General features: G+C 42.2%; 1 protein-coding gene across 6 annotated transcripts in view; it reads left to right on the forward strand.

The window, feature by feature from the left end:
• Positions 1-27,537, forward strand: part of bcas3 (BCAS3 microtubule associated cell migration factor) — a 279,325-nt gene that overhangs the window by 169,183 nt on the left and 82,605 nt on the right. Inside the window, exon 24 of one of the 6 annotated variants that reach the window (XM_025054887.1) lies at positions 13,503-13,616. The exons of the other annotated variants lie outside the window; for them this stretch is intronic. Within the exon in view, the coding sequence (XP_024910655.1) occupies positions 13,503-13,558 (56 nt within the window). The 3' untranslated portion in view covers positions 13,559-13,616. Of the gene's footprint in view, positions 1-13,502; positions 13,617-27,537 lie in introns of those variants that run through there. 6 annotated transcript variants of the gene reach the window in all.

The raw sequence follows: 27,537 nt of genomic DNA on the forward strand, positions 1-27,537 counted from the left end.
TGTCGGGCCTCCAGACACTGTCACTCCTCCAGAGACACTCTCACCCCTTAGACAAACTTTAATTAACTTGTGTGCTCAGTCTGAATCTCCAAGCTTAACCTTTGACACACCGCCTCACCTGAGCGTCGCCTCGACAAGTGCACCCCGCTGACAGAGAAAGGCTGCATAAAGACAAGATTAGTGGCCTGCCATTGTCTTCTCCCTCTTCTTATTAGGAGGGTCTTCAGGGCTCCGGGCCCAAAAGGCCATTCACCGGGCCGGGGAGCAAGCACTTGAGCTCTAAGACCGGAGGCTAAGGGCCAGCTGGTAGTCCGCTTGTAGTTAGCATCGGCTCAGAGATTTTGGACCTAACCTTGTAAAACCTCTCATGGTGAATAGAAGTGGAATTAGGTTGGGCAAATCCCTAAGTTGGAGTTGAAAATTGTGTGTGTGTGAGTGTGTGTGTGAGTGTGTGTCTGAGCGCCGTCTGGCTCCACTGTGGCTGCCTGAAAGGGGTTTGGACACTTGGATAATTGCTTGGACCTGACGCCGACCATACACCCTTCTCCCCCTCACAAAACCATATCCGCTATATCAGCTTTATGTGCGTGTTTTTTTGTGCTTCTGCCTAAGTGTTAATGTGTGTGTCTGTGTGTGTGTGTGCCCGTGTTCACATTTGTGGTCAGGAAAAATCGAGGGAAGACTCATAAACCCTCGAAAGAAAGTCTCTTTGTGAGCACTGTGCATGTTTCCAACTCCTCCTGACCTCACTTAGGATCAAATCAGCTGACCAGAGCTGTTAACGACTTTATGTGTGTGTGTGTGTGTGTGGACAGGGGGAAGTGGCTTTATGGGAGGCAGTTTTACAACTGACACTGACAAGTCGTTTGGCACTCTGAACCCTGCAGCCCCGACACTGTCCTTGAAATTAGATCAGCACGACAGGATGTCTGCCTCTGATTTTTCATGTCTCCTGGAAAACAGTTCCTCGTTCTCAGACCACTGTCCTGCTCTTCTCACACTCGCTCTCGCACGTGTACCGCCACTGCCTCGCTCTGTAAATACAGCAGCGCAGGACCAGTTATTCATCAAAAATCATTTGAGCGTTGCACTAGAATTACCGGTGTGTGTGTGTGTGTGTTTGCATATGTGTGTGTGTGTAAGGCTGCTATAAAACCAGGCCTGGTCTTTTCCAAGCACTTACAGATAATCCCCACAATTAGCCACAAAGGCAGCAGAGTACTTTGATCAGGACGGGGGCAATATGGAACTCCTCAAAGATGCTCTCTTCTTCCATCACTATCTATCACTCCTCCCAGTCGCACTTTAGCAAACTGATACTGCGCACGGCATCTGCTGAGAGAAGGAGAAGGAGGAGGAGGAGGAGGAAACCCAAACATTGGAGACCTCTCTCTCTTCCACAGTCTCCCACCCACTCTCTCTGCCTCTCTCTCTCTGCCTCTCTCTGTCTCTCTCTCTGCCTCTCTCTCACTTTTTTCGAGGGATGAAACGTGGCCCTTTTAATGTCAGGCAGTTTGGGGTTTGTGATTACAGCATGTTCGGCAGTTTGTTTATGGGTTGAGTTACTGTTGAGAGGCAAAGCCAGGCCACACAGATACTTGGGCAGGCAGAGAGGACAAGGAGGAGGAGGAGGAGGAGGAGATGAAAGGACCAGAGGCAGAGAAGCATAGGGTGAGGTGATAGAATTTGAAGGCAAGGTTTAAAAATACAGTATATACTGTATATGTCCTAACACTAGTCTTAACACTAATAAAACCAAAGCTAATTTCATTTCCAAAAAACCCAAAACAAAATACCAGTCTTGACTGAGAATCCTTTGGTAACGTTTATTTCGTGACCTATTTTAATAGAAAAACTCATGTAACCTCTGACTGTGCTGTTTGTCAGATTGAGGCAGAGAAGGTCCGATAATTTCGCTAATGTTTATATTATTTTGGAATGAGTTGGTGAATGCAGACATCATTTGCAGCTACTTCTGGCCCTGTACTCTGTTTTATTATCTTCTATTATGTTAGAAGAACAAGCCAAATGGACACAGTCTTCAAGAGGAGGAGGACAATCCAGTGTAGTTAACTGTTGGATGGCCTCCAGATAAACCTTTTATCACCGTGCTGTTAAAAGGCACTCGGTCATTTTAGAGATGGTAACTTTTTTATTCCTTTTTTTTTTCCTAATCCATGAAGTTTTTGGTGGTTTTTTTTTCTTCTTCTTTGACTTTCTTTTCTTTGTTTATCCTTATTCTCCTTTGTCTTTTCTTCTTCTCCCTTTTCCTCTACTTCTACTCTTCATGTTTTTCTTCTTATTCTCTTTCTTCTTGTTTTTCTTTTTTTTCTTCTTACTACTTTTTTTTCTTATATTTTTATTAGTATAAGAATGGCTTTAAAACCGTGAGATTTCTGGGACTTTTAAATTCAAAAGAACAGACAGGTGACATTCCTACGACCTTGTCGGGAACGTAAACTGGAGATTATACGTTCAACACGGTTGAATTTGTAGTACCGTGTTCCTCAGTGTGGAGTAAGTGAGAGCGGATGTTCAATTAACACACCCTAAAACACACACCTACACACGGAAACACAGTCATGGATACTGGAATGTACAAACTTCACGTCCCGCCCACGTGGGTTTTCACGCAGACGTAGGGAACCATCTGAGAACACACACACACACACACACACACACACACACACTGGGACTGTGCGGCCAGCCTTACCAGGGAATATGATGACTCAACGATGACCCCACAACATCTCTCCCCTCTTTCACACTCCTCTCGTCTATTTCTCAGCCCTCCTCCCTGGCCGTTCACATAACCCTCTCGGACTCCACAGGGGAAAGAAAGGGGGGAGTTTGGGACAGGGGGAGGGGGGAGATTTTCAGGGGAGGGATGAGAAATTACAAGGAAGGGGGTATGATAGGGCAGACCGTGTGTGAGTGTGCAGAAATAGCCCAGTGTAAACAAAAGCTAGCATGGGAACTTAACCATCTTAGAGCTGTGCCACTGCTGGAAAGTCCAGCCATCTCTGTCTGTCCTCCTCCTCAGCTGCTGCTGCTGCTGCTGCTGCTGCGACCATGAGGTCATTTTGGGACATACTTCATTTTAACAGTAGTATGTCTTACATGCTGTTTATGTCAAAGAATTAAATGTACATGTTGGCATTAAGTCGCTCACGGTCTGATCCCTGGTTCCTCCAGAAGTCACAGTCCTGGCTTATTCTCTCATCACAGCCATGAACCTGACTGTGAAGATGATACCATGATACTCCGTAGACTACACCGTAGACTACACCGTAGACTACACCATGTGTCTTTTTCTACTTCCTCAAAAGGATACAGCTACTGCACTAAGAAATGTTGTCTTCAAGTTGACAGTTGTATGAATCAAACTTCAGAGAACCTGAGTTTGTCACATTAGAAAATTTGTTTCTATCACGGCTCGGAACCTTTGCTTACTCAGCATTCTTCCAGTAGGTTAGAACAGTGAGCAAATAAATCTAAAAAATATATATACATTTACAAAAGATAGAGTTAGAAACCACCACTACAACAAAACTGTCGACTGTGTTGTTTACCATGGTTGATATGTTTGTGTTAGCATTTAGCTAATGTGTTTCTCATTGGTGTTACTACACTTTATCAGCAATGCTCACAAAAGACAGAAGGCTAATCCCAGTGAATCAAAGATCACATATAGTCTAGTGAATATTAGCGCGGTCAAACCTCCATAACTGTGTCCAGCACAGCACCGTGGAGTGTTTTAAATGTCAGCCAAAAAGATTTTTAATTGAGCTAATCCTGTAGATGTGTCTACTGTACATCCGACAGCCGAGGGGTGACAGGCAGCGGCGGAGGACATGGACACAGTACCAAAGTCCTGGGAAAGGACAGATAAAGAAAGCAAGTGGCCGAACTCTGGGTCATTTGGCAGGGAGAGAGAGTCAGCGCTAGCATGGGCATAGCCTTGGGAAAAAGTGGGAAGCCCCCTGAGGAAGGCAGCATTGGCCCAGCTGGGAGAGAAACATGGAGCCTGAGCAGGAGAGTAGCGAGTGCTGCTGGGAACCCAGTCCCCAATGTCCTGCCACGATGCTGCCTTCACCCCAGCCATCTCTGGACACTAAGTCTGTAGCTACTATCTTGCTTCAGGTCAGTGACTTCTGGGTAACTTCCCACCAGTTAGGTTCTCTTCGTTTCTTTGGGAAAAGTTATCAATGGAGAGATGTGAAGATAAATGGACATTAGCATTAATTAGCTGACTGCTAACTAAGCTAAATTCAAATTAATTAAAATTAAAGATAAAAGTTTGTATTTGTTTTGTGCAGCCCAAATAATCCACAGACCGGTACCTGTGTCCAGCCCAGTGTTGACGGATCGTTTGGAATTACTAGCGTTCCACTTCCTTTCTGACTCACACCAGGCTGTTCTTTTCAGCTCTCCTCCAACATTGCACCCCCTCAACTCAAATCATTCCTCACTCAGGATCGTAGGCTGGTCCGGTTTTAACTTTAGGGTTCGTCGTTTTATAGACAGTGTGGACGTAGATTAGGGCTGGGAATAGGTGGTGTTTAACCCCAACTGCCAACCCTTTAGAGAGGGTTTTCACTGCCAACCACTTCAACGAAACTGCCTAGTAATCCAAAGTTTTACTAGACAATTTATACCCAAGTGTTAATTTTAGTGTCTTTAGGGAGACTTAGAATATGGCAACGAGATAAAACATTTTCCAAAGTAAATAGGAGTTCTAAAGATTTGAAGTAGCACACCAAAAATATAACAGGGGAAACCTATGGCCTAGTGGTTAAAGGATTATGCTTGTTTGGAGGATTGTGGGTTCGAATCCCAGCTTGGGCAGGGTTGTGGTGTGTTGAGTAAGCACCAAAAAACTCCCCTGTTCCCCAGGCGCAGCAGAGTGTTGTCCACTGTTCCTGTTCATGGGTTTAATGCTGAAGATACTGTACATTTCTTTCAAATAAACTTTTCCATAAACAGATATCTCTACATTAGAAGAACAAGTGTTTGTTACTGATTTTTTTAGGATAACGTCACTGGATGTTGATGCTGCTCTTCCTTCATCAGTGGTTGGGATCAAAGCAGCTTCAGTCCATCTAATCTTATCTAATGTGTTTGCACTAGTGGATGGTACAGTACACGCTATCTGTGTGTTTACTGTCCTTGAGCCTGAACTGTGGATGAACCTGGTCAGATCTGCTCTTATGATGTGTCCCATTTTCATTAAAACGCCCCCGCCCCCTTCAGGTGTAATTAAAAGTCAGTGGGAGACTGGTAGTACCAGTTCATATACCAGAGCAGACAGTACCTGGCCTGGGGGTAGCCATAATGTTTACACACCCACACAGCTACCACACAGGTGGGAGTTTAAAGAATGACTTACAGAAGGATTATTATATTTCTGGATTAAATGTTCCCATACCGACATTGTGCAGGTGTGTCCTCTGTCAGAAGTTTACGTGACCCCATCTCTAGACTGTTTTTATTTGTTGATATAATAAAACGCAATATACATTTTTCAAGTTTTATTTATTAGGACAGCAGGACACGGATGCAAATTATTGGTCTTTTTTATTTAAAATTAAATTCTCCAAGGAGTAAAAAAAGTTTTGTATTAAAGAAGTACTGTGAACTCTAACTTTCAACGGAATGAAAATGGTTGAATATGATTTTCTTTTTAAAAACGATGTCTACTGTTTAGCCACAGTAAGGACCTGTTTCAGTGGCTTAACCTTAGAATAAAATGGCAAAAGCATTATTTAATGGAATAAACATTATCAAATTTGGAAGAAAAATGTTGAAAATGCTCCAATTTTGTAAAAAAATATTTCACAGTAGACAATTATTTTCTCCAGGCTGTATGTAATCACACTAGAAGTCAATTATCTGCTCGATGAAAAGTGAAGCAACAAGAACAAGAGTGGCCTGAAGAGCCTCAGTACATCCATCTGTCCACGCATCAGAAAAAAGCACAGAAAAAAAAATCAAAATTCAAGTGCTAAAACTTTTATGTTTTTGCATATATATTCATTCCATCACCACTTTCTTCTTCTCAAATTTCCAAATCCACTGTAGAAAACCAGAGGCCTGTTCTCAACAGTAAATGTTTTGCAGCACTGCTCAGTCATCTGGGAGAATTTTATTAAATAATATAAGTTTATAAATAAGATTATGAATTTAAATGTGGTTTTTAACTCTGTTCCTGGAAGCTCTTAGGAGATCAAGATTGTGGTCCGCAACCCAGATGTTTTCTGTTTTTAAAAAATTGCTGTGTCTTCTGCCGTTTAATGTTGTTGAGTTTAAGCGTCTGGTTTTTTACATTCACTTTAACTATTTGAAATGTGAGGCAAAGAAATAGCCTAAAATGTTGTATCATGTATTATAAAACAACATGTTGGAGTTAGTTTTAGTTTTTGTGGGGGGGGGGAAACATGTCAGCCTGACGTGACATGTTTTCCTACAAACGACAGATATTTTTAAAAAGTGAAATTGCTTCATTCATGGCGTTTTCACACCAGTTTATGCATGGAAATGACACACAGGCATTTGCAGACATAAACCATGGAAAATGAAGTCCTGTCTTTTGAATGGTCTACAGCTTTTTTTGTTGTTACACCCTGACTCCTCACGAGGGTATCTGGATATTTAACATGATAAACACACTAGTTAGATAGTTTCTCCAGACCTCGGTGTTTGTCTGAAACTGTATGTCTGACCACAGATCTGGCTCGGACACACGTGTAGCATATAATCTTCTATGTCTCATTGTATTAAATGCCTCGAAATACAAAATTGTTTGGAGAGGCTGATCACAACATCGGACTACTTAAGAGGATGTGACTTTGAACCAGTGTCAACAACGGTCCATGTTAGGTCCAACTGTTGTCTACAGTGAGTCAAAGTTACGATGAATGTCTGTACGTGAACATGTGTTGGTGTAAATGCAGATCAAAGTAAAACACGGGGATCCTTGATCTGGGTCTTCTCTGTTTAGGTGTAGGATTCCGTCCGGAGCCCCACGGATCTCTGAAAGGCCCATTATGTGCTCATGTCTCGGCCCTCTCTAAAGGGTCTTGCCTATAGTTTGCGGGGCTTCCTGTCTCTGGGTGTTTGTGTTTAGGCAGGTCTGAGGAGATAATGGCCCTGGGAGGCTGAGTCCTGGTGGTGCAATGGAGACAGATAACCCGCTTCACTGTAAACATGTGTCCGTCGGATGTGATTCATAGTACACACGCAGACGCAGACTCACTGCGAAGGTGTTGCAGTCTGCCTGCTGGCGTGTGTGAATATTGCGTCTGTAAGTTTTTGTCCTTTAATGTGTTGCTTCAATTTGTTTTTGTCCTGTAGAGATGTTGGCCTTCGCCCGTGACAGCTGGCCATAAACAGTATGAATTATGCTTTTCCAGCAATCAAGACACTCTAAATACTGGAAACACTGGTGACTGCCCGTCTAATTACAAAACCAAATAAATATAAGCCCAGGAACGGTATTTTAAAGACTAGTCTATTGCTAAATTACACATTAGATGGATTTTTGTGGTTTCTCTATTGTATGTGTGCTGTTTTAGACTGGTACAAAACGTAGCAGTCAAACATCACTGTTTTTCACTGCTGTTACAAAACCTCCAGACGAGCTGCTACTTTCTGTCGCACAGTTATTTTCATATTTTTGGATACGTTTCTGATGAGCATTTCCAAAAGTCATCATTTATATAAGGCCAAGACAGTCAAGTTTATTTGGATAAAAAAAAGTCATTAAAACAAGGCATCTGTCAGGGTTTGGACACATTTGAGCAGAGACACCCATCAGGTATTCAGTATGCACGAAACTCCCGAAAAAAAAAATTCTGCTCTATGAGAAAATTGAACCAGTGACAGTTTTTCTTAAAGCACTCAAATGTCTGAACCAGGAGATCACGGTCATGTGTTTCTACTTTCAGTCAGTGGTGAGCACATAGCTCTGCTGATGCAGGCACCTTTGTTTAGCAGTTGATAGAACTTTTGTCAAACGTCCATCCATCCATTACCGACGGCTTATTCCTTTTGCTGGCTCACAGGGGGCGCTGGAGCCAATCCAACTGTCAGCCGGCGAGGGTGGGTAAACCCTGGACTGTTAGCGTTTGTCAAACCTTGTACTGTGAAATACCATTTCTTGTTGTTGGTGTGATTTTGCAAGTGATGCTGATTTTGTTTCTATAAAAGACTTTGGCTGCTTAACCTCAGTGGTCACTGATGTTTTGCCCGTCATTGAGCCGACAGCCTTGTTATAAGTGCATCAGACTCCGCACTAGAGGAAGGCAAGTTTTGATGTTGCCACCGTCATACGTATTTTAAGTAGTTACTCGATCGATTTATTATATTTGAAATTGATTGTTAAGGTCAAAGCAGAAAAAAAGTCATGCTCCATAGCAGGTGTACTGAGGTCAATCTACTGTATATGAATCATCAATGAAAAGCATCTTTGTGTGTTTTTGGTAACTCGCCCCAAAAGTTGAAATTGTTTTGTCATTACTTCAGTCTGTCCATCCTCAACAACCTTGAGTTCTGCAGGACGATACAATTTCTGCAATTTTTTAGCACATGTATCCTAAAGAGAATAATATTGTTTATTGAATCAAGGAGTGTAGTTTGATTCTCGGTGTAGCTCTTCTCTTCTCTTCTCTTCTGTTCTGACAGCACACATCCATTTAAATACCCTTTGTTTCTGGATCTGGTGTTCATTTGGTTCAGCAACAGGCCCATGTGGTTTGGTTACATGCACTACTGTGCAGCTGAGACGATTCCGTCTGGGTTCGTGTCTGCGTGCCTCGCTGTTGGTGTGTTCAGTGTGTGTGCGTACGTACGTGCGTGTGTGTTTGAGGACGCCAGCCTGTCTCCAGCGGAGGAGGCCCAGTGTGTCAGTGTGGAGGTGGAAGGGGAGAGCAGGTCTAGTCTCTATAAATCAGGCCAGATTACAGAGGTAGAGAGGCCTGCAACTCCCTTCCACTACCCAGCATCCTCTGCTTTATGTCTCCTGACCTACAAACCGTCGGAACTTTAAAACTTTATAGACTTAATCTTGTCGGATAAAAAAAGCCGAGGCTTTTACGTTTGACCGCAGTGGAGGTGGCCGGAATAGTCAATATTTTGTAGCATTTTCACCTCATTTATTTTTAAGAGGCTCAGTGTTGGTAATTGTTGGTTTTGTTTTAGTCGACGATCATCTAAAGTAAATTTTAGATTCTACTTTTACGACCCGAGCATAAAGGAAAAGGTAGCAACTCCTCTACAGGGCAGAGTGGAACGCAGCCAGAAGACAAGTTGTGTTTTAATTAGGGGTTAAAACCACAATCACAGACATTTCCTGATGTTCACAACATAGTTTTACAGCTACAGCGTACTGTATTTATGTGGCCACACTTCCAGCTTTAATCACGGGCAAAAAGTATACGATGCAGACTATGGAAAACACAGCTGATGACGGAGCCAAGTTAAAGGATTCAAAGATGAATTACAGCACGTATCTTAACAACGCTGTGGATTGAAGGGGATGTAACCTGAACCTGAGCTGTATTTGTGTGTGAGCAAACATAAAGTGATTCTTTGAAATAGGCAGTGGGGATTTTTATAGTCATGGTGAACTTTATACGGACTACACATGTATGCACTCAGCATAGCTGAACTTAATTTGTTGGCGGAGACTCGTAGCTTGTGCATGTGGACCAGATTTTCAGATCCTTTTTACAAGACCAGGAAACTATATTTCATGAAAATTATACTACATAGCACTTCTTCACAGCTCTAAATGAGCCGTTTGGCCAGATTTAATTAGAGCTACACAGGATTAGTGGAGAAAATCTACTAAGGAACTAAAATGTGTTTTTCTAGTTGCGTGTAAACATAACATTTAAAGGCTAAAACAAATAAGGTTTGATTGAATGATAATGCTGCACCAGCACACACCGCTCATGGACACGCGTATAACAGCTCTAAATAAGACCACAAAAATGTAGTTTAATGTCAAGTCAGCATGTGCTAATTCTAGTTAAATCCCAGAGCACAAGTTGCTAAAGTCCATAATAAGTCCATAAATTACTTACATTTAGCTAAACAGGAAACCTGTATACATTTTATTCCAGCTAAAGGGAAATAAAATTTACTGTAGTTAATATATTGCTACGTTAAGCCTGATGTGTTTACTTGTAACAACTGAACGTTAGCATTTAGCTCAAGCAGAACAACGACTTTATGGGGCTAGCGTTATAGTATAAGGTAAGAAATTGATTCCTTGTTACTGTTTTTGCATTGTCTCAAAATCAGTAGATTGATTTGCGATTCCATTGTTGTATCATTGTAAGTAAATCGCTGTAGATCTATATATATAAAAGACTTTGAAGAACAGTTAGCAGCACCTGACGAGAGGTAACGTGCATCGCTCACGGTTACAGAATGTCACAAAGACGGCCTTGATGGAGCATTTGACTCATGCATTTCCTACTCACTGCTGGCACACAGGATCAGCTCTTAATTCATCATCGATTTCTTTGCTCTGCTGTAATCATTTTCTTCAAATCCACTCTGCAGCCGTGACTGTGATTGAAATATTTTTTGGCATCGAAACATTCTTCAGATCTTGTCTTTCTGTACTTGAAAAGAGTCTTTTAATGTGGCCATTCTTCATCTCTGACACCAAGAGTGATTATTTGTTATGTTTTCAGTCGCCCTATCGTTCAGACAGCTCAGATCAGCCGTCTGTGCAGTCCCTCTCCGAAACCTTCCAATGTCAAATAATGGTTTTCATGTTTTTCTTTTCTATTTTTGGCCAAGTGAAACCGGCAATATGATGTTACGGCCGTCCGGCACTCTCACTCTGTTCTCTCTCACCATGGTTTGGAATTTAATTGTGTTTTGACAACTCTTTTCCATGGCTGGCCCAATTATAGCCTCCAGTTGGGCTAGTAATGATAGTTGTTAATGGGGTGAAAAATGGACGTGCATCTCTGACAGAAACCATAAGCAGATCCTTTGAAAGGAGATTCTGAAGCCAAGCAAAGCACGAGCAGGAGTGACCTGGCCGAGCTCCTCTTCTCTGAAGGCCTTTATTTAGCATTCATGGCTCCCAGCGTCCTCTCTGGGCTTCTTTTCCGTCCTGTTATGAGTGTGTGTGTGTGTGTGTGTGTGTGTGTGTATGCAGGCTGATCTGTCAGTGTTAAAACATGGTAACAGGCAGGAGCAGAGTCAGAGCTACTGTACAAGGCCATGGGAATGACTCTGAACCAGCCGTCACACACAGACGCACATTACCAAATGTCGTCAAATTTCTCACGCTTTTCCTCTCCCTTCCTCTTGTCACCCCTCACTCCCCCATCCTCCCCTAGCTCATTTCTCTCGTCGCAGGGAAAGTATTGATCGGCCTCTTCCCAAAGTTATTTTTAATCAAAGATAAACAAAGAATCCACATTTCCCTGGGAGATGTGGGGTTGCCCAAAGTGTTGTGCTCTTTTATACAGTTTGCTCGATGCTCCAGGGAGGCCGTAAATGAAGTGAGAGAGATGTGAGCGGTCGGGTTGTGCGACAGAAGCAAGTTCGGGGGAGTTTAGTGAAGTTGATTCTGACGACTGTCACGGTGCCACCAGTGAGTGGGAGATGTGGGAAGTTCAGCTCAAGTCTCAGCTTGTTGTAGCACATCCTATTATTATCCCTTGGACTGTGCACCAGGGCTGACCAGAGGAGACCCCAAACACACACACACACACACACTTAGTCAGAGTTCTCCCCTCTCTCACACAGACACAGGCCAGGCCATTCCCAAGTCTTATTTCTTCTGGACTTTATGGGAACACTTAAATTTAGCCCTGGCAGGGACCAAAGGCACAATAATCAAAGTTCTTGTCACCAGGCTCCCAGTGCTAGGTGGTCCGGCTGCTCTGGAGAAAAACTCTCACTCCCGGCGGATGACAAGTTCTTCTTTGATTAAATCAAACTCTTTATATATAATATTTTCACCACATCTGAGCTGTAGCCATTATGACTGACACCTTTGAACTGATCCAGGTCATCAAGATTAGCGTGTGATCCCCTGGAAACCACAGCTTTTTGTGAACTTCTAGAAATGAAAAATTATGACAACATTTCCACATCATACCAACTTAACAGAGCTCTGTTAAGATGTAGTGACTGAAAATAATAATGTTCTGGTTCTGTTTGTGGTGAGGGGGTCGAACAGTAGCGTGGGTGTTAGCTCTGAGGCCTTACAGCAGTGAGGGTCACACCCTGGCTCCAGCACAGATATTTCTTCCACCACAGTCCAGAAACCATGCAGATTAGGAATGAGGATTGGCCACTTAACATCGACCACAGGCGTGAAAGTCAGTGTAAAGCTGTATAACATGCCTATTCAAATAGTGGCCAGAGGGCCACATGCGGCCCAGACACAACCTCGTAGGCCAGTCTGTGGTCATTTGAGAAATGCCAGAGAGAAGCTGAAAGAATTACAATTGGTGAGTGAAGAGACAGTTCTACAGTCAAACAGTCCATGAATGCACCACTCCCCCTTAGTCGAGCAGCGAACGACCCACGATGCATCACCAGTGAGTCTAGAAGTGTTGGCAGTCCCTCTGGAAGCAGACAGAAAATCATCAGTTAAAGTTTCAAACCTGTTTTCAGGCTCCAAACACATTTGTACCTTTTATTCACATGTTTTGGTCCATAATTTAGTTTTAATAGCCGCAGAAATCGTATGTCCAAGATGGTCTGAAAATCGTCTCTAACTGAATTTATACTTGAACAGTCCTGCAGTAAATGATGAATGTACGCACAAATACAGTCAGACAGTGTATGTATTAAAAGCGGTCTCTGTAAAGGCAGTGATGTCCCTGCTCTTTTTATAAACATCCGTTCCAGCTTTACTTCGGGGATGTTCTTAAATTAGATAGAAATACAAAGATAGAGTTTTTTACTGAAATATGTCTGTAATTTCATTTAACATAACTTATAAAACCCAGTGTACTGTATAAACCTGAGGTACATTGCTTGTCTTGTAGTAACTCAGTCATGTAGTGGATGTTCGAGGTCCAAACTGAGGCAGATGAACTTCTTTGAGAACGACGGTTCTATACAAGTGACGACACATAAAAGTCGCACTGCCACTGTCGTAAACTTCCTCTCATTCCCCGCCGCCCTGCTGCACGTGTGTGTGTGTTCCTAAGTGTGTCTGTATGTGGTAACGATCATGTTATTCACAGCGTGAAAAGCCCCCGAGAGGTCAAAGGTGATGAGGTGCTAAGGAGGTCTTTGACACTTGACACACACACATCGTTGCTGCTCAGGCTCCCCGCAGAGTCAAACTGTCACCACCTGGAGTGGGGCACTAATTATGCTGTGATTTGTGCTACACACTCTGCTTGTTTGTGTGTGTGTGTGTGTGTGTGTGTAGACGTGTGTCTTCTAACCGGTGCTTTCTCTTCTTTGTTTCTTTCATGTTGGTCATGTGATGTCGTCCACCGTCATCTTCACAGGTAAGCGTTCCTTTTCTTTGTGCTCGTTCCACGGCAGCCGTCATAACATGATTTAAAGAGGTACACACACATCAAAGTGGAATTTGGCCGAGTCGGAATGTTACCAAATATACCCAAAAAATACACTTCCCCCATCTTCATCAATGCACAGGAAATATAATACAAACTCTCCAGATCATTTCGACTTTGCAGAAAGTTTCTCCTTTCCGTAAAGAGACACTTATTTATTCCTACTCCGAAAGGAAAGCCTTTTCCCACGAGGTCTACGAGCCGGTTTCCCCCATTAAAAGAGTTCTTTTGTGGGTGACCTCTTGCTGCATGTAGATATAAAAAAAGAACTACATCCAATAAAACTGTCACTTATTGGTGAGCACTCATGTCTCTCCATTACTGCGCTCACAGAGGGTATAACTCACCTTAACTCACTCAGGCTCACATCGTGGAACAGCCCCCTGACTGTGCTGTGACCAATGCCGACCTCCTGCTACAGGCGAAAATGTATCATTGGAGGGGAACTGGCAGAGATGTGCATTTTTGTGTGACATGAGTAATAACGCTAAAGGTTTTCTGAATTTAATTAAGTCACGTAGAAGCTTAAACAGCCCTGTGTTGCACCGTACAGCTGAAGCAGTGTGCAAATCATCTAACACTACTTTGATGACGATGATGCAACAATACGCTTGTGTTGTATTAAAGTTGGGGTTTAGCAAAAAGAAAAAAAAGAAGGAAAGCAATAAGGCTAGTAATTATAGCATAGTAAAAATATTGAAGAGGATGAAGGACTTGTTATTGATTTGTATGGTAAACACTGTTTTTGAGCTGCAGTGATCCATGTGTTATCATTACTGTAGTGGCAGAAGGGTTCCTTTTCTGCATCAGAACACTTAATTCTATTTTTTTTATTATTATTTTATGATCTTTATTGATCCCACACAGGGGAAATTCTTGTGTTAACAGCAGATGTGCTGCATCAGGTGGCCTGTTGGAGGCGTCAAGTGTGTGATTCCTCTGGGAATCGAACCCAGGACTCTGCTACACTACGAAACCACAAGTTCTGTAGAACCATCATTTGTGTTGATAGCTCCCCCTGCAGGGTTGGAGGAAACGCTGTGCTGTGTTAGATTGTGTACAGGAAGCAAGGCATTGTTGTTTCTTGTGTCATTTTGCAGCAGCATATAATTTAAGTCTAATAGTGATATGGAGTTAGGTGTCGGTTGGATTTGCACCACAGATGAGGAATATTACAGCTAAACCCCCCTTCCGCTCTTCAATGATAGTAACTGCCATATCACAGAGTACCTGTGTATGTACTTCCTTGCTTTTAAGATGCTTTTTTGTTACCATTTATAGCTGTGACCAATTCCTTTGTGCGAAAAGCCCAGTATGAAGTCACTGGACCAGTTTAAGTCCCACCAGCGATGATGTCATTTCTTCCCCCGATGTGAGGAAGTTTGCATGTTCTTCTGGGCCGTCTAGCTTTACTGCTCTATTTGTCACTGCCACGGACTCCTTTTTTCTCTCACTCCCAAGGTGAACAGGAGTGAGTGATGGCCAACCGACTTGGCTCTCGTCATTCTACCTCTTCTCCTGTCGTTTCCGTGAGAAAGCCAGAGAGACGAAAGGGAAGTCGGGTTTGCCCATCAATCCTCTTTCAGAGGGAGAGGGAGAGGGAGTGTGAGAGAAAGACAGTGGGTGAGAGGGGGAGATAGGGACGGAGGGAGGGAGGGAGGGGGGGTGTGGGAGGTGTGGTTTGGCCGAGGGGGGAGCCCCAGCGGGAATACACACACACACACACACAAACACAGTGGAAGAATAACATTCATATATCTAGTGCGTCGACAACTTTCTCTCTGTTTGTTCAGTGCTGACACCAGAACCACCAACCTGCTACTGGAGCTTCCAATCAGCCCCCACTCTCTGTGTGTGTGTGTGTTGATACAAGTTGGCTGTCTCCTGTCATATTCTTGGAGGCCATAAACCATTAATTAGCTAAATGCATCAATACTCTCTGAATTTTAATTTTATATTTTAATATATTTTTGAGAAAGAGTCTCTTTTTTTTTTAGCTGATACAGAATGTGCGTCTCAGATGGAGAACCTGCTCTCCTGTTACCTGCTGTTATCATTTTAGATGGGTTGTTTGATTCCTGAGCTCTGTTGCCATACAAGGTTTTTTTAAATATATTTTTCTTCAGCTAAAGATTGTTTTTAAGAAGGGAATTTGTTTCAGTCGTGTTTGTTTTTCCTCGGCCTTCTTGTAAACCTCAGCCTGTAGATACAGGATTCACATCACACCGACAAAAGTAACTGGTAGATATCTCTCGACCAAGGAGGGTTTATCCTCAACAACGTCTCTTAGTTTGTTTGTGTGTCTTCAGCTGGATTACACTGGGGATTTGAAAAAGCACAGACATAAGTAAGAGAAGAGAACCAGTCAACTTTGAAGGTGGAATCAGTTTTGAATTTTTTTTTTTACATATTTTTGTAATAGAATAATAACCTCTTTGAGAAAAAACTCCTTGTCACTTCCTCGTTGTTCTCATGAATTATAATCTTTATTAGCAAAGGGTTAGGGTTAGAAGAAATGTAGTTAAGTGTGAGTTAAAAAAAAAAGCTTTTATTATATTTATCGTATTCTTAAAGCTCTTCTATAATCTTTACACGGTCGAGGAGCCTTGGATTTCAGCCTGTGAAGCTACTGTTTTAAATTCTTTGAAATCGTACAGAAGTGCAATGAATACTTCAGTTTGAGGTCTTGCAAATTCATCCACTCCGAGGCTGCGAAAAGGAGCGACACTAAAAGTTATTGCCCTCAGAAGATGAAATCACTTTGCTTTGTTTGATCTCGCTGCTGAAATATGAGTTGGAGAAGCACTGCTATAATCCCATACTGTTCCTCGCCGACGGCCGGGCCTGTGACCGCCGTAAATTACAAAATGGCCGACATAAGCGGAGGAACGACAAAGGAGGAGAAAAAAAAAAGGGAGGAGAAGGATGGCAAAAACACACTTTGGTAACCTAGCATCACCCCCACTTCTCCTGCAGCTCCCCCTGGGATCAAACAAGAGGGAGGATTTGGGCGAGTAAATCATTTCCTTTAAGTGGAGAACTCTCAGGGCCAGCGCTGTGAGTCAGACCTGTGTTCATATCAAATGGAGGCATCGCCGCAACACTGGTTACTTTTCTCACGCACTCTTCCTCAAATGTTGGATCTGAGGCGAATTCCTGACTAAGTAAATTCATCACATTCTCTACGGCGGATTCATCCGGTGACGACGGCAAAAGGAAAACAAGACCTGAAGGTGTTGAGTGTAGAGTTGACACAAGTGAATAAATCGACTTTTCAGTTTTACATCTCTGAAATATTCAGAAGTGAGGCCTCATGTCTGGGTTAGCACCGACACCTCACGTGCAGCAGGTCACCAGTTCACATCCAGACTTGAACAGATGGAGCTTGTGTTTTCTTTCTGGGTTTGGTTAGATTGTTTTTTCAGTTTCCTTCTACAGTTTAAGAAACGCTGGTCCACCGTAGGTCTTCACGACACTCCGACTTCACCAGAGTTGCTACTGCGGTAGTGTTTCTCTGAATCTGGTGCTGAGATTAAATCTGTCCAGATTGTACCTCACCTTCATGGAGGTCAGTTACCCTTGGCTAGTCCTTTACTAACCAAAGGATCAAAGTTAGTCACCACTGGTGCATGAAGACCGCTAATTCTGACCCCTGATTATGTGTTTACGACATTTCAGGAGCTTTTCAGCTGCTTCCTCTACGTCTAATCTATTGCAGACCAACACTTATGCTGGGTTCTTTCACTTCTTTTAGCATGTAGGATATAAAAGCACAACTTCAGCAAACACTTCAACCTCTTCAAGTGGTCTGGCTTTGAACTTCACTATATTTTATGTGCAGTGAAAATGTGTCCACGGAGCCTCGTAGGAAGTATCTCCAGGCACTGCCTCTACTGGGAACATACGAGAGCTATACTTAGGAATTTTATATTCATGTTTGTGTATATATATATAAAATCAACTCCTTATTATGGCATTTGCCCAATAATTAATGATATGATGTCATTATCTTCACGGTTCTACGCTCACCAGCTCCACAGGTATAACCATGGGCCACAGTGGTGATCGGTGGCGCTGGTGATCAGTCCTGGCAAGGCACTGGCATGGTTACACATTTCAACCAATCAGAGCATTCGGGGTGGGGCTTAGGTTTGCTGCAGCCACAGCTCTACTGAGAGGAAACAAACTACAGTTTTTAAACTACAGTTATAAAAACCAAACTAATTAGCAACCACTGCTAAACTGTTAAACTTTCGGACCAGCAGAGCACTCCAAGTCTGAAGTCTAAGGTTGTCTGTAGTCTTGTTATGATCCTGGCTCTGGACTCTTAGGGTCGGTTGTTTTTCTATGACAGACTAGATCCAGTATTATTGCCCTGACAGTGGCAAACAGCTGTTAGGAAAGTCACCTTTTTGCAAAGTTAATCTTTATTTCACCTTCGTTCATGTGTTAGTACTTGATAAATAAAAGCGCTCATATATGAACTTTTAGTTCCAAGATCCCAATGTTAACCAGTGTCAGTGTTGACTCCTGCCATAACATTTTACAGAAACCCCCCGCCCCCTTCTGCCCCCGTGTTCTTTTCCCAGGGTGAAAATTGAACTTGTGACATTTACTGCCCCGCTCTGATATTATTGTACCACTGTGTTTAGAGCCAACTTCCTTTAAAAGAGACTGTTTTTTCTTTTACAGCTTTGCCCGGCACTCCTGCCAATCTTATGAAATTCCTGTGAGTGAGTGTGTTTGCGTGCAATGACGTGGAAGTGTTTAATCTTTCCGGAGTTTTCCTTTTCACGTAACAGATGCCGTGGCCAGAGGTTCTGATGAAAGCTATTTTTTCCTCATTTGTAGTGTATCACAAGATTAGTCCAGTGAGTGTGTGAAAAAGACAGGAGTGAAGATGACGTCTTTACTGGATGTTTGTGTGTGTGTGAATGTGTGTGCTGCATCGCCTTTTCCTGCTTACCTGCTCGTGTATGTGTTTCTGGTTTGAGGATGTTGTGAGCGCTGGGTGAGAAGAAGCAGAGCCTGGATCTGCTTTCTATCACAGTGAGCTGCCCACGGCTACAAAAGACCCATCTTTATACACACACACACACACAGAGAGAGAGAGAGAGAGAGAGAGAGAGAGAGAAAAGCATTTCGTTACATAGTAGATCAAGGCAGCCAATAGAAAACCAGCGGCAGCTTTAACAAAAGGTCAAACATGACTGAACTCCACAGCGTGGCCCATGTACCAAACACAAGAGCTGACGTAAAAATAGATCTAATGCAACATTTTTGTTTGTCTTATTTTTATAATCTGTGCCAATCTCATGTTCTCGTTTTGATTTTACACACCAGGAAGGCTTTTCAAAATGTGGTAATTTATTCATAAAATATCAGTCCCTTATTTTTAATTTATTTTTAAAATAATAAAAGTTATTAGCAAATTGACTAATTTTAGTTATTTGATGTTGTTCTTTTTTTTTTCATGTGGCAGCATCTTTTTTAGCTACACCATAGAGGGTATCATCTGGATAATGAGTTTAAAGAATAAATGTCTAGAGTCTACACCTTCATTCATTAAATGTATGAGGAACACCACTATATATTTATATAGTTAATAAACTTATTACAATTTGGTACAATTCCAACTTTTTTTTCCAGCTCTTTTCCTCTGACTCTCCCACTTCTCTGGTAGTGATGCATTTCACACATTTTTAGGCTAAAACGTAAGGAGGCAGAGAGATTGTTAGTGGCGTAACAAAGCAGGATTTCCACCAAGCAGCCGACCACAGTTTGACACCAATTAGTGACCAAACATTGGAAAATGTGTTGCAGATTCTAGCAGTGGTTATGTATTTAGGAAGAGGATGTTACTACGCAGTGAAAATATATTTTTATATATTTTTAATATATATTTTTTACAGCAGTGGTTATGTATTTAGGAAGAGGATGTTACTACGCAGTGAAAATATATTTTTAATATTAATATATATATATATTTTCTAATGTCACCCAGGTGCGTTTTATAGCCTAACCTTAGCAGGTTCACAAACAGGAAATGAACAGCATCGCTGGTATTTAATATCCGTATTTGCCAAAAGCCACCAAATTCATCTTTAATCATCTGCTGTTATGTTACTGACTCAGTCTGGTGAAATGTGCTCCGGGAACATACTGGAAATTGCAGCTTAGTTCTGCGTGGAAACCAGCGTTGGTATTTGAGACGTCAGCCTGACATAAAGTATGATCGTTACGACTGTTGTCACTCACTTATGATACACAGTTGTCGTGAGTGTCCTTGTCATGACAACTGTACAACACCCTGTAATAAACTTGTCACAGCGGGCTTTATATACAGCTACACATACCACTGACACTGTGTGGAGTTGTTCCACCAGCTACTATACACTACCCCCCCATCGCACCCCCCGCCCAAAAAAACTATAAAACAGTGCAGCCACCATCATATAATAAGCAGTTTTCTCCGTTTTTTAATGGCAGGCAAACGTCGGAACATCCCGTCTGACAGAGACACTTCAAAGACATCTGTGATATATGCACTGGTGGTTACGCTGCCACTGTTGGTTCAGCTTAAAAAAAGACGTAAATGTGGAGCCAATTAAAACCAATTCATATAGACCAGGATTGCCTTGTGTTGCTGTCAGGGTTTTTTTGTTATGAGATTTTCACTAACTGTTGTGACATAACATGAGGAGGTTTCAAACCAACCGTCAAAACTAAAACTATTCTAGATACAACTTTTTTAAAATCAAGTATTATTGATGACTAATTTGGTGCCTTATTAGCAGAGACCTAGTTTTTTCAAGATGCCAGAATTTTTGCAACAGAAATTGATGTGGTTTTTACCAAAACATTTCCCTTTGATAATACTTGTGCAGTTAAAAATAATCTCTAAACACCTGTATTTGGTGTTATATTTATACCAGTCATAGCATAAAGACATACAGTAAAAACATACTAATGTGACTTCAGTATCAATGACTAGGACTGTATGTTGGCACCATAGACATTTCTATTTGGTTATTTTAATTACTCTGATATACTTCACTCATTAACAAATCTAAAGCCACAATGAATAAATGTTTTTTTTTTTTTTTTTTGCTCAATCCAAAAATAGTATCCCTCAACACAGTTTTGGCCGTAAACCATAATATTCCTCCTACGGTGAATAAGTAAACAACACACTCTGTACCAGAGCAGCAATGGCGCCAGTCTATATTATTCTGGTGTGTGTTTGTGTGTGTGTCTCTGTGTGTGTGTGTGTGTATGCAGACAGGCAAGGGAAATAGAGGCATCACATAGTCTGAAGGCAGGGTGCTGAGAGCTGAGCACTGCCCTCTATCACCAGAAGTAGCTCCTGGTGTTTGTGTGTGAGAGAGTGTGTGTGTGTGTGCGTGTGCGTGCCTGTGTCTGTTCCAGAGCCAGTAATAATCCAGTCTATGTGTTTGTGCGCTTTTTCAGATCACAATGTAATAAATTATCAGCACCTTTCACCCTGCTGCGTGTGTCACCAGTACCATTAATAGCCCAGTGCTGTCACAGCGCATGCTGTTTGTCACTCGCCCTGCTCTCTGCTGTCAGTGCAGGCGCCTCATCGTTTGCACTTTTACCTTAAATACGTCTCTAACTTGCGTGTTTTTTTTCTTCTAAGCCGATGTTGCAAAAGGTGTCGACGTAAGTAAATCCCTTTCATATCTATGTTATGTCTTCACCAACTCCTCGCTCACGTGCGCTGTCATTCCCACCACTAGTTGCCCCCCGTTTGCCCCCAGCCTGCCCTTGCTGCTCGGCTGAACTCATCAGCTCAGCCCACCTCTGCTGTAGTGCAGTTACAGGGTCCCACAGGAGCCGGCTGTGTTCATCCACGCAGCTTAGCAGGGCAGGGATTGGGTTTAGATGACAGGTGCCAGAGGGACCAGCCAGTCCCATCACACAGCAACACACACACGCCAACTCACAGAAATACATACACACCGACTCTGGCCGCGTCTTAATCCCCAGCCAGCTGTTGCAGTTGCTAGCACAATCAGTCTAAAGTGTCGAGCGCTGGGGATGCTTGTGTGTGTGTGTGTGTGTGTGAGATGTGGGTGGGGTAAGGGTCAGGTAGCTGCCACACATGCCAGTCATCCCCAGTCCAGAGAGCGTGGAACCAGACCCTTGTCCACCCCATGATGGTCCAGCCTGATAGTGTGTTAACACATGTTCTCCTGGCACACTCAACACACACACACACACACACGAATAATACACACTCATTCATTATCTGCCCCTGGCTGAGATAGACCCAATCCTATCGCAGTTCACCCCACAGGCCAGCAGAGGTTAACTGACCCCACAGACGTGGGCTAATCCATCAGGGGGGTGGGGGTGGGGGGTGGTGTTTTTGGCAGGGCCTGTGCAGGGCACTGTGTGTGCCGTCAGGATGTATTGCTGCCAGTTCATGTCATCGCTGCGGATTCTTAACATTCAGCAGATTATTGTTGGACGTCACAGAGGTTATCTTCACACGTCACGCAGCCAAACCCAAAACGCTACACACTGTACGTGCCCCACTGCTGGGTGGTGTACAGATGAACAGGCTGTCATATTTGTGCATTTATTGTTTAAAAATCAAAAAGTCTCTACGTATGGTCGACTGTCTTACATTTGTTTATTTTCTTTATAATAGTTTTTCTTTTTGAACCAGATTATTGGTCATAAACAGGACAACATGGTGTCAGAAGGGTAAATGTAGATTATTCAGATTTTTATTATTATATAATTTACCTTTATTATAATAGAGCCATGTTAATTTCTGTTTATAAAAATAAAAAATAATTCAAAACGCGGTTAAGTTTTGTTGGAAAAGATTTTAAGGGACCACGTTAAATATATACTATACATTTCCTTCTACCAAATTAACTGTCATTTAAACCATTTCCAGTGATGCACCATGATGTCAGCTGACCGTTGTGACTGTCTTTTACAGAACAACGTGATGCTGAGCATTTTCAGTCAATCATTTTCTTCCTGTAAATGGAAACAGCAGTTGGTTCTATTTGTTGTTTTTCACAGGGAAGCTAATTAATGTGTGTGTGTGTGTGCAGTCATGTACACACATGCGTGTTTCTGCCCAGCACTCTGCTGATAACGGGGTGAAATTAACCACAAAGTGGGCAACTGTCCCCGGCCGGGGTGATCTGTCCACTGGATTGTGGTCATTTTATTAATATATAATTCAAGCCTAACAACAAGTGAAGTGATGAGAGGCTAAATGCTAGCTATGACTTACGCTTCAAAATACAGTAACGTGACCTGGTTCATTCAGACCTATTTTACAGTCAACCCGTGTAGAGTTACTTGTAATTTATATTCAATTAAACTCTTGGGAAACAAACAGGGAGGGCCAGGAAACTGACACGGCCGCGGCACTGTATCTGTGACTCAGTGCAAAGACATCATTAAGATGTCATGTGTTTTCTACTTCGTGAATCATGCTAATAGGATACTTGTGTAGACTAATGCACCAAGAGTGGGAGGGAAACAGGTCAAGGTCAGGTCAGTGTTGATCAGGGTCATGTCAACCACAGGTCTACGCCACTCAAACCCTGCAGTATATACATATACAAGTACTGAATACTTCAACATAAACATTCACAGTCTCCATCTCTCTTTTTGTAGCCCTTTTTTGTGTGTTGCTAGATAAAAAAAATTACAAGCTAGAAAATACTTGTAATTAATCGTGAACAATCAGAATAAATCATTGAAATTGTCTCAGTCAACTTGTCAGTTGTAGATTTACTTTTGGTGAGGCCGGTCCGACCACTGACAGGTTAAATTCTCCACTAACGCAACATAGAGATTGGTGCTTCAGTGAAATTAAAACGTTCAAACCCAAAGTCTGTGTAAATGACCAGACAGTTGGTGAATAGTTGATGAACCTCCAAGTTACATTTATTGATATCTATCTTTGTAGAAACTATGAAAACAACACTTATCTGTTGTTTGTAGACGTGAATTTGTGCGAGCCTCGTTCTAACCTATAAGGTCTCACATATTCACTATGATCACAAGATTTAAAAAAATGAAAGGTACATGCCATGTTTATCCTGATGCTATTGGGTGTTTGTATGACCAGATGACGGGATCACCCAGTGGTGAAATCTTATGATGTGTGTGTGTGTATGTGTGTGGGTGCGTGTTGGATTTGCCTCGCAGGACGAAGGAGCGACACACTGAACGGCCCTCTGTGTGGGTGTCAGTGAAAAGCAAATGCAAGTCTTATGAGGATGATTCCCATAATGTGATGATTTCATAATGTCGTTAGTCCATTTATGGGATCACAAGATGAAAACTCTGGGCCACATCACCAGTTCGTGTTGACCATTTGCACACATCATGGTGGTATGAATATGATATCTGTTAAAAGCCACATCAATGAGATGTGTTAATACGATCCACTCTGCAGTCACAGTCTGTGCATTATCCTGACCCAACCACCCCCCCAACCCCACCCCCTCTGTCGATACCACAGCCAATCCTGGTCCCCTGACAGTGTTTGCTATGAAAGAGCATAGTAAGCTGGTAATATCAATATTGGAAATAAAAAAAAAACATATACTCAAATGAAGTTGTTCAAATTTCACATTGACTTCTGGATGCAGATCAACAGGACGGTAGTGGAAGTAGATCCGATATCAGTGCTTTTAGCACGTACTCCCAGTCTCCACATAATCAATGCAGTTTGACAATCAGAGACAATTAGCCCAGGGATGTCTGTGTGATATGGATAATATTTTTCTCAGCGGAGTTAATTGTCCTCATGCAGGAACAGAGTCACTGCAGAGCGTCTCAGTGCTTTCTGAAGACATGAACTCAGCCGAATGAGGCGTCTCAACCGGGCCGTTTGTGTAGAGACCAAGGATCCAGTGTCCTGTAACAGTACGTCTGCTTGTCACTGTACAGCGAAAGTATTCGATTTTGAGGTTTTTTGATATTTCCATGTAAGCTAAGAGGAGAATTAAAACAGGAGTTTTAATGGAGCGTACAGTCATGTTAACAAGGAAGGTTAGGCCAAAAGCTGCAGGAACGTCTGTAAATAAACATTATATTTAAGACTTTGTCTGTGAGTTCACGTGCTGCTGCTGCTTGGAAGTTTCATAAATCACATAAGACCACTTAAGAAACCCAGGATGTACGAGAACTATACATTAATAAAGCCTACAAACACAGTATTTGTTCACAGAAAGTTCATTTTTGCAGATTTGAGCAGATACTTCATCATTTACGTACATTGACCTGTAAGGTTATTTTACACTATCATATTTGGCCACACCATGGTAAGGTGGTCAGTGTGTTTGCCTTACAGCAAGATGATCCCAGTTTGAAATCTGATGGTCTCTCTGCATGGAATTTGCACTTCTCCTGGTTCATGTTTAGCTTTTTCCTGGTGACTTCTCGTTCCTCCCATAGTCCACAAACATGGCAGGTTGGATGCAGTTCATTGTACCTTGTAAACACATGAATCCTTTGCCATAAACACCGGTTTTAAGGCTGTCTGGAATGTCATTCTCGTCTTACTGTCATCTTAAAGTTTGTAAAGCAGGTGTGAATGTATGAGCGATAATCAGGGAAGCTCCTGTAGGATGTGGTTTTTATAGACAGCTTGTGGCGTCAACTCCTGATGTTGACGTCCAACCGATAGCTGTTAGGGTGCCGCACACCGTAGTGCATGGAGTCAGCTGTGGTTTATTTTGTAAGTGAGTGAGTGAGTAAGAGAGAGGGAGAACCGGAGAGCCCCTGAGTGCTCTTTGTGCTAATAAAACAGCAGCTCTATGGGACACTGGACACCCTGGATCAAACTCCATCACATTACTGAAATATTACACCTCCTGCAGCCAAAGGCCCTGTGGATGTGTCTGCATGTCAAAGGTGCATTTGTGTGTCTCTGTGTGTGTCTGCGTGTATGTACAGTATGTATGTTCGTACTGTAAGTGTGTGCTGATGTACACATGCAGTCCATAGTGTTGTCAGCTGCTTGACAGCTTTGTAAACCTGTGAGCTGGCTGCTCACTGACCCTCAGCCTGTGGAAAACATCACCATGTGTTAACGCACGGTGACGGGCAGCTGTCAAACTGATGACTGGGAGTTGGAATTTTACCCCAGTAGATTTGAAATACAACTTGGTAACCATTGTGAGATATTACATGACGAAAGTAATAGTACATTTTTGCATTTCATTCACAAAAACTTATTTTTAACTGATTTATGATATAAGTAAAAATCATAAATAAGTGATATAGGGGGCACTAGCATAGAGACTATTGAAGAATATTCTCCAAATTAGAAAAAAAAATATTATTAATAATAATTATTATTATCCAGATAGCCAGCCAAATGCAAGAAATCACATTCCCAGTTCAAGTGACACAGTTGGAAGGAGAACAAGGAGCAGGAGTTTATGGCCAGTGCAGAGATTTAGAGCTCTTCTCCCAGCACCTCCTCACGAGGTCAGGACCTTTACGCTTTGATCTTTCATTAGAAGGCAGGCAGAACATGTTAGCCATTTCAACCAGCAATATTTCACCAGCACACAGTAAAAGAAGAGGAGACTTTAATGGTTAAGTGAACGTGCCTACAAGTAGATGAACGAAAGGCGGAAAAAAAAGGGAACGACTGTAGTGACGGAAGCAGAGACAGACAAAAAAAGTCCAAACTCTGACATAATAATACATGTGGTCATAAACCATCTGGCACGTTGTAGCTATCAAAGGGACGTCTTTAGGTGTTGACAGTCTAATTTCCCAAAATTTTGCTGCCAGATCTCATTTGTCTTTGTGTAGCCATAAAGACAAAACGCAGTAAACAAGAACAAAGATTATTTCTTCCCACCTCGGGGTGAATGTGGCAAGCTGTTGTTGTGAATCAGCATTGACCCAGATTTGTGTCTCAATCCCATCCATCACTGATGAGATGGAGGCCGGCCCAACAGTCACAACGTACGCACACACAGCCAACTACACCAAATTATGCTTATCTAATGACGGGGCCTTAACTTAAATGGAATAAGATTAATCCTGAATAGATCTCATCAACAAAAGCATATGGTTGAACCAAAGTGGTGGTAGCACAGTGTCACAGACGGTGAACTAGATCAGGGACTTTTGACATAATGACTTTTTCATATCCTGTTTTTAATGATGAGCAGATAAAATTATTTTGGAAAAATTACAGCATACAGGAGCACTCAAAAAAGAAATGATACAAAAATATCAGCACTATCGCACTTTTTTTTAATATTTCCAGACATTCGACCCCAATACATGACAAAGACTACATTCACACTGCGGGCTCAAATACTGAGTATGTGTGTTTTTAGCTTTTACAGCCTCATTTAGGTTGCAACAACTCACCTGAGTCAATAACCCAACAATTACCACATTTATCTTCCTGTGTCTTAATTTCTCTTTATTGGCCAGATTGAAATCTAAAAGTCTCATGAAGTTTGCTGTCTTTGGTGCCCGTACAAGCTGTTCTACAGTCAAATTTAGGCCAATTCAAATTTAATAATAATAGCACTATTGAATCACTGAAACACTGCACAGCAATCATAGACCGTGAGTCATCACAGGCAACCAAAGTTGCCTAAAAAGGCCGAGCTTACATTTTGTGGTTTATGGATTAATGACAGCAAACGAGATCTTTGTCTCAGATCATTAGTGAAAAAAGGTTTTGCGTCTACACGAACAAAAACCCAATATCACTCAACCATTACTTGTTTTATAAGTGCTGCAGGCACATTGGCTCCGAGGCATTTGTTTTGCTTTACAACCGCATCGGCAGCAACGGATTGTCTTGCTGTGGCGTTTTACTAGCACTTTGTTGAACATGGTGTGATTGTGGTAATACTTACAGACTTTTGACAGCAGTAATTATTTACTCAGTTTGTCTCTTAGGGTCAAATGAATTCTTTGTAAA

Source organism: Cynoglossus semilaevis, chromosome 4 (assembly GCF_000523025.1).
Source record: "Cynoglossus semilaevis isolate Cse_v1.0 chromosome 4, Cse_v1.0, whole genome shotgun sequence".
Classification (NCBI taxonomy): Eukaryota; Metazoa; Chordata; class Actinopteri; order Pleuronectiformes; family Cynoglossidae; genus Cynoglossus; species Cynoglossus semilaevis.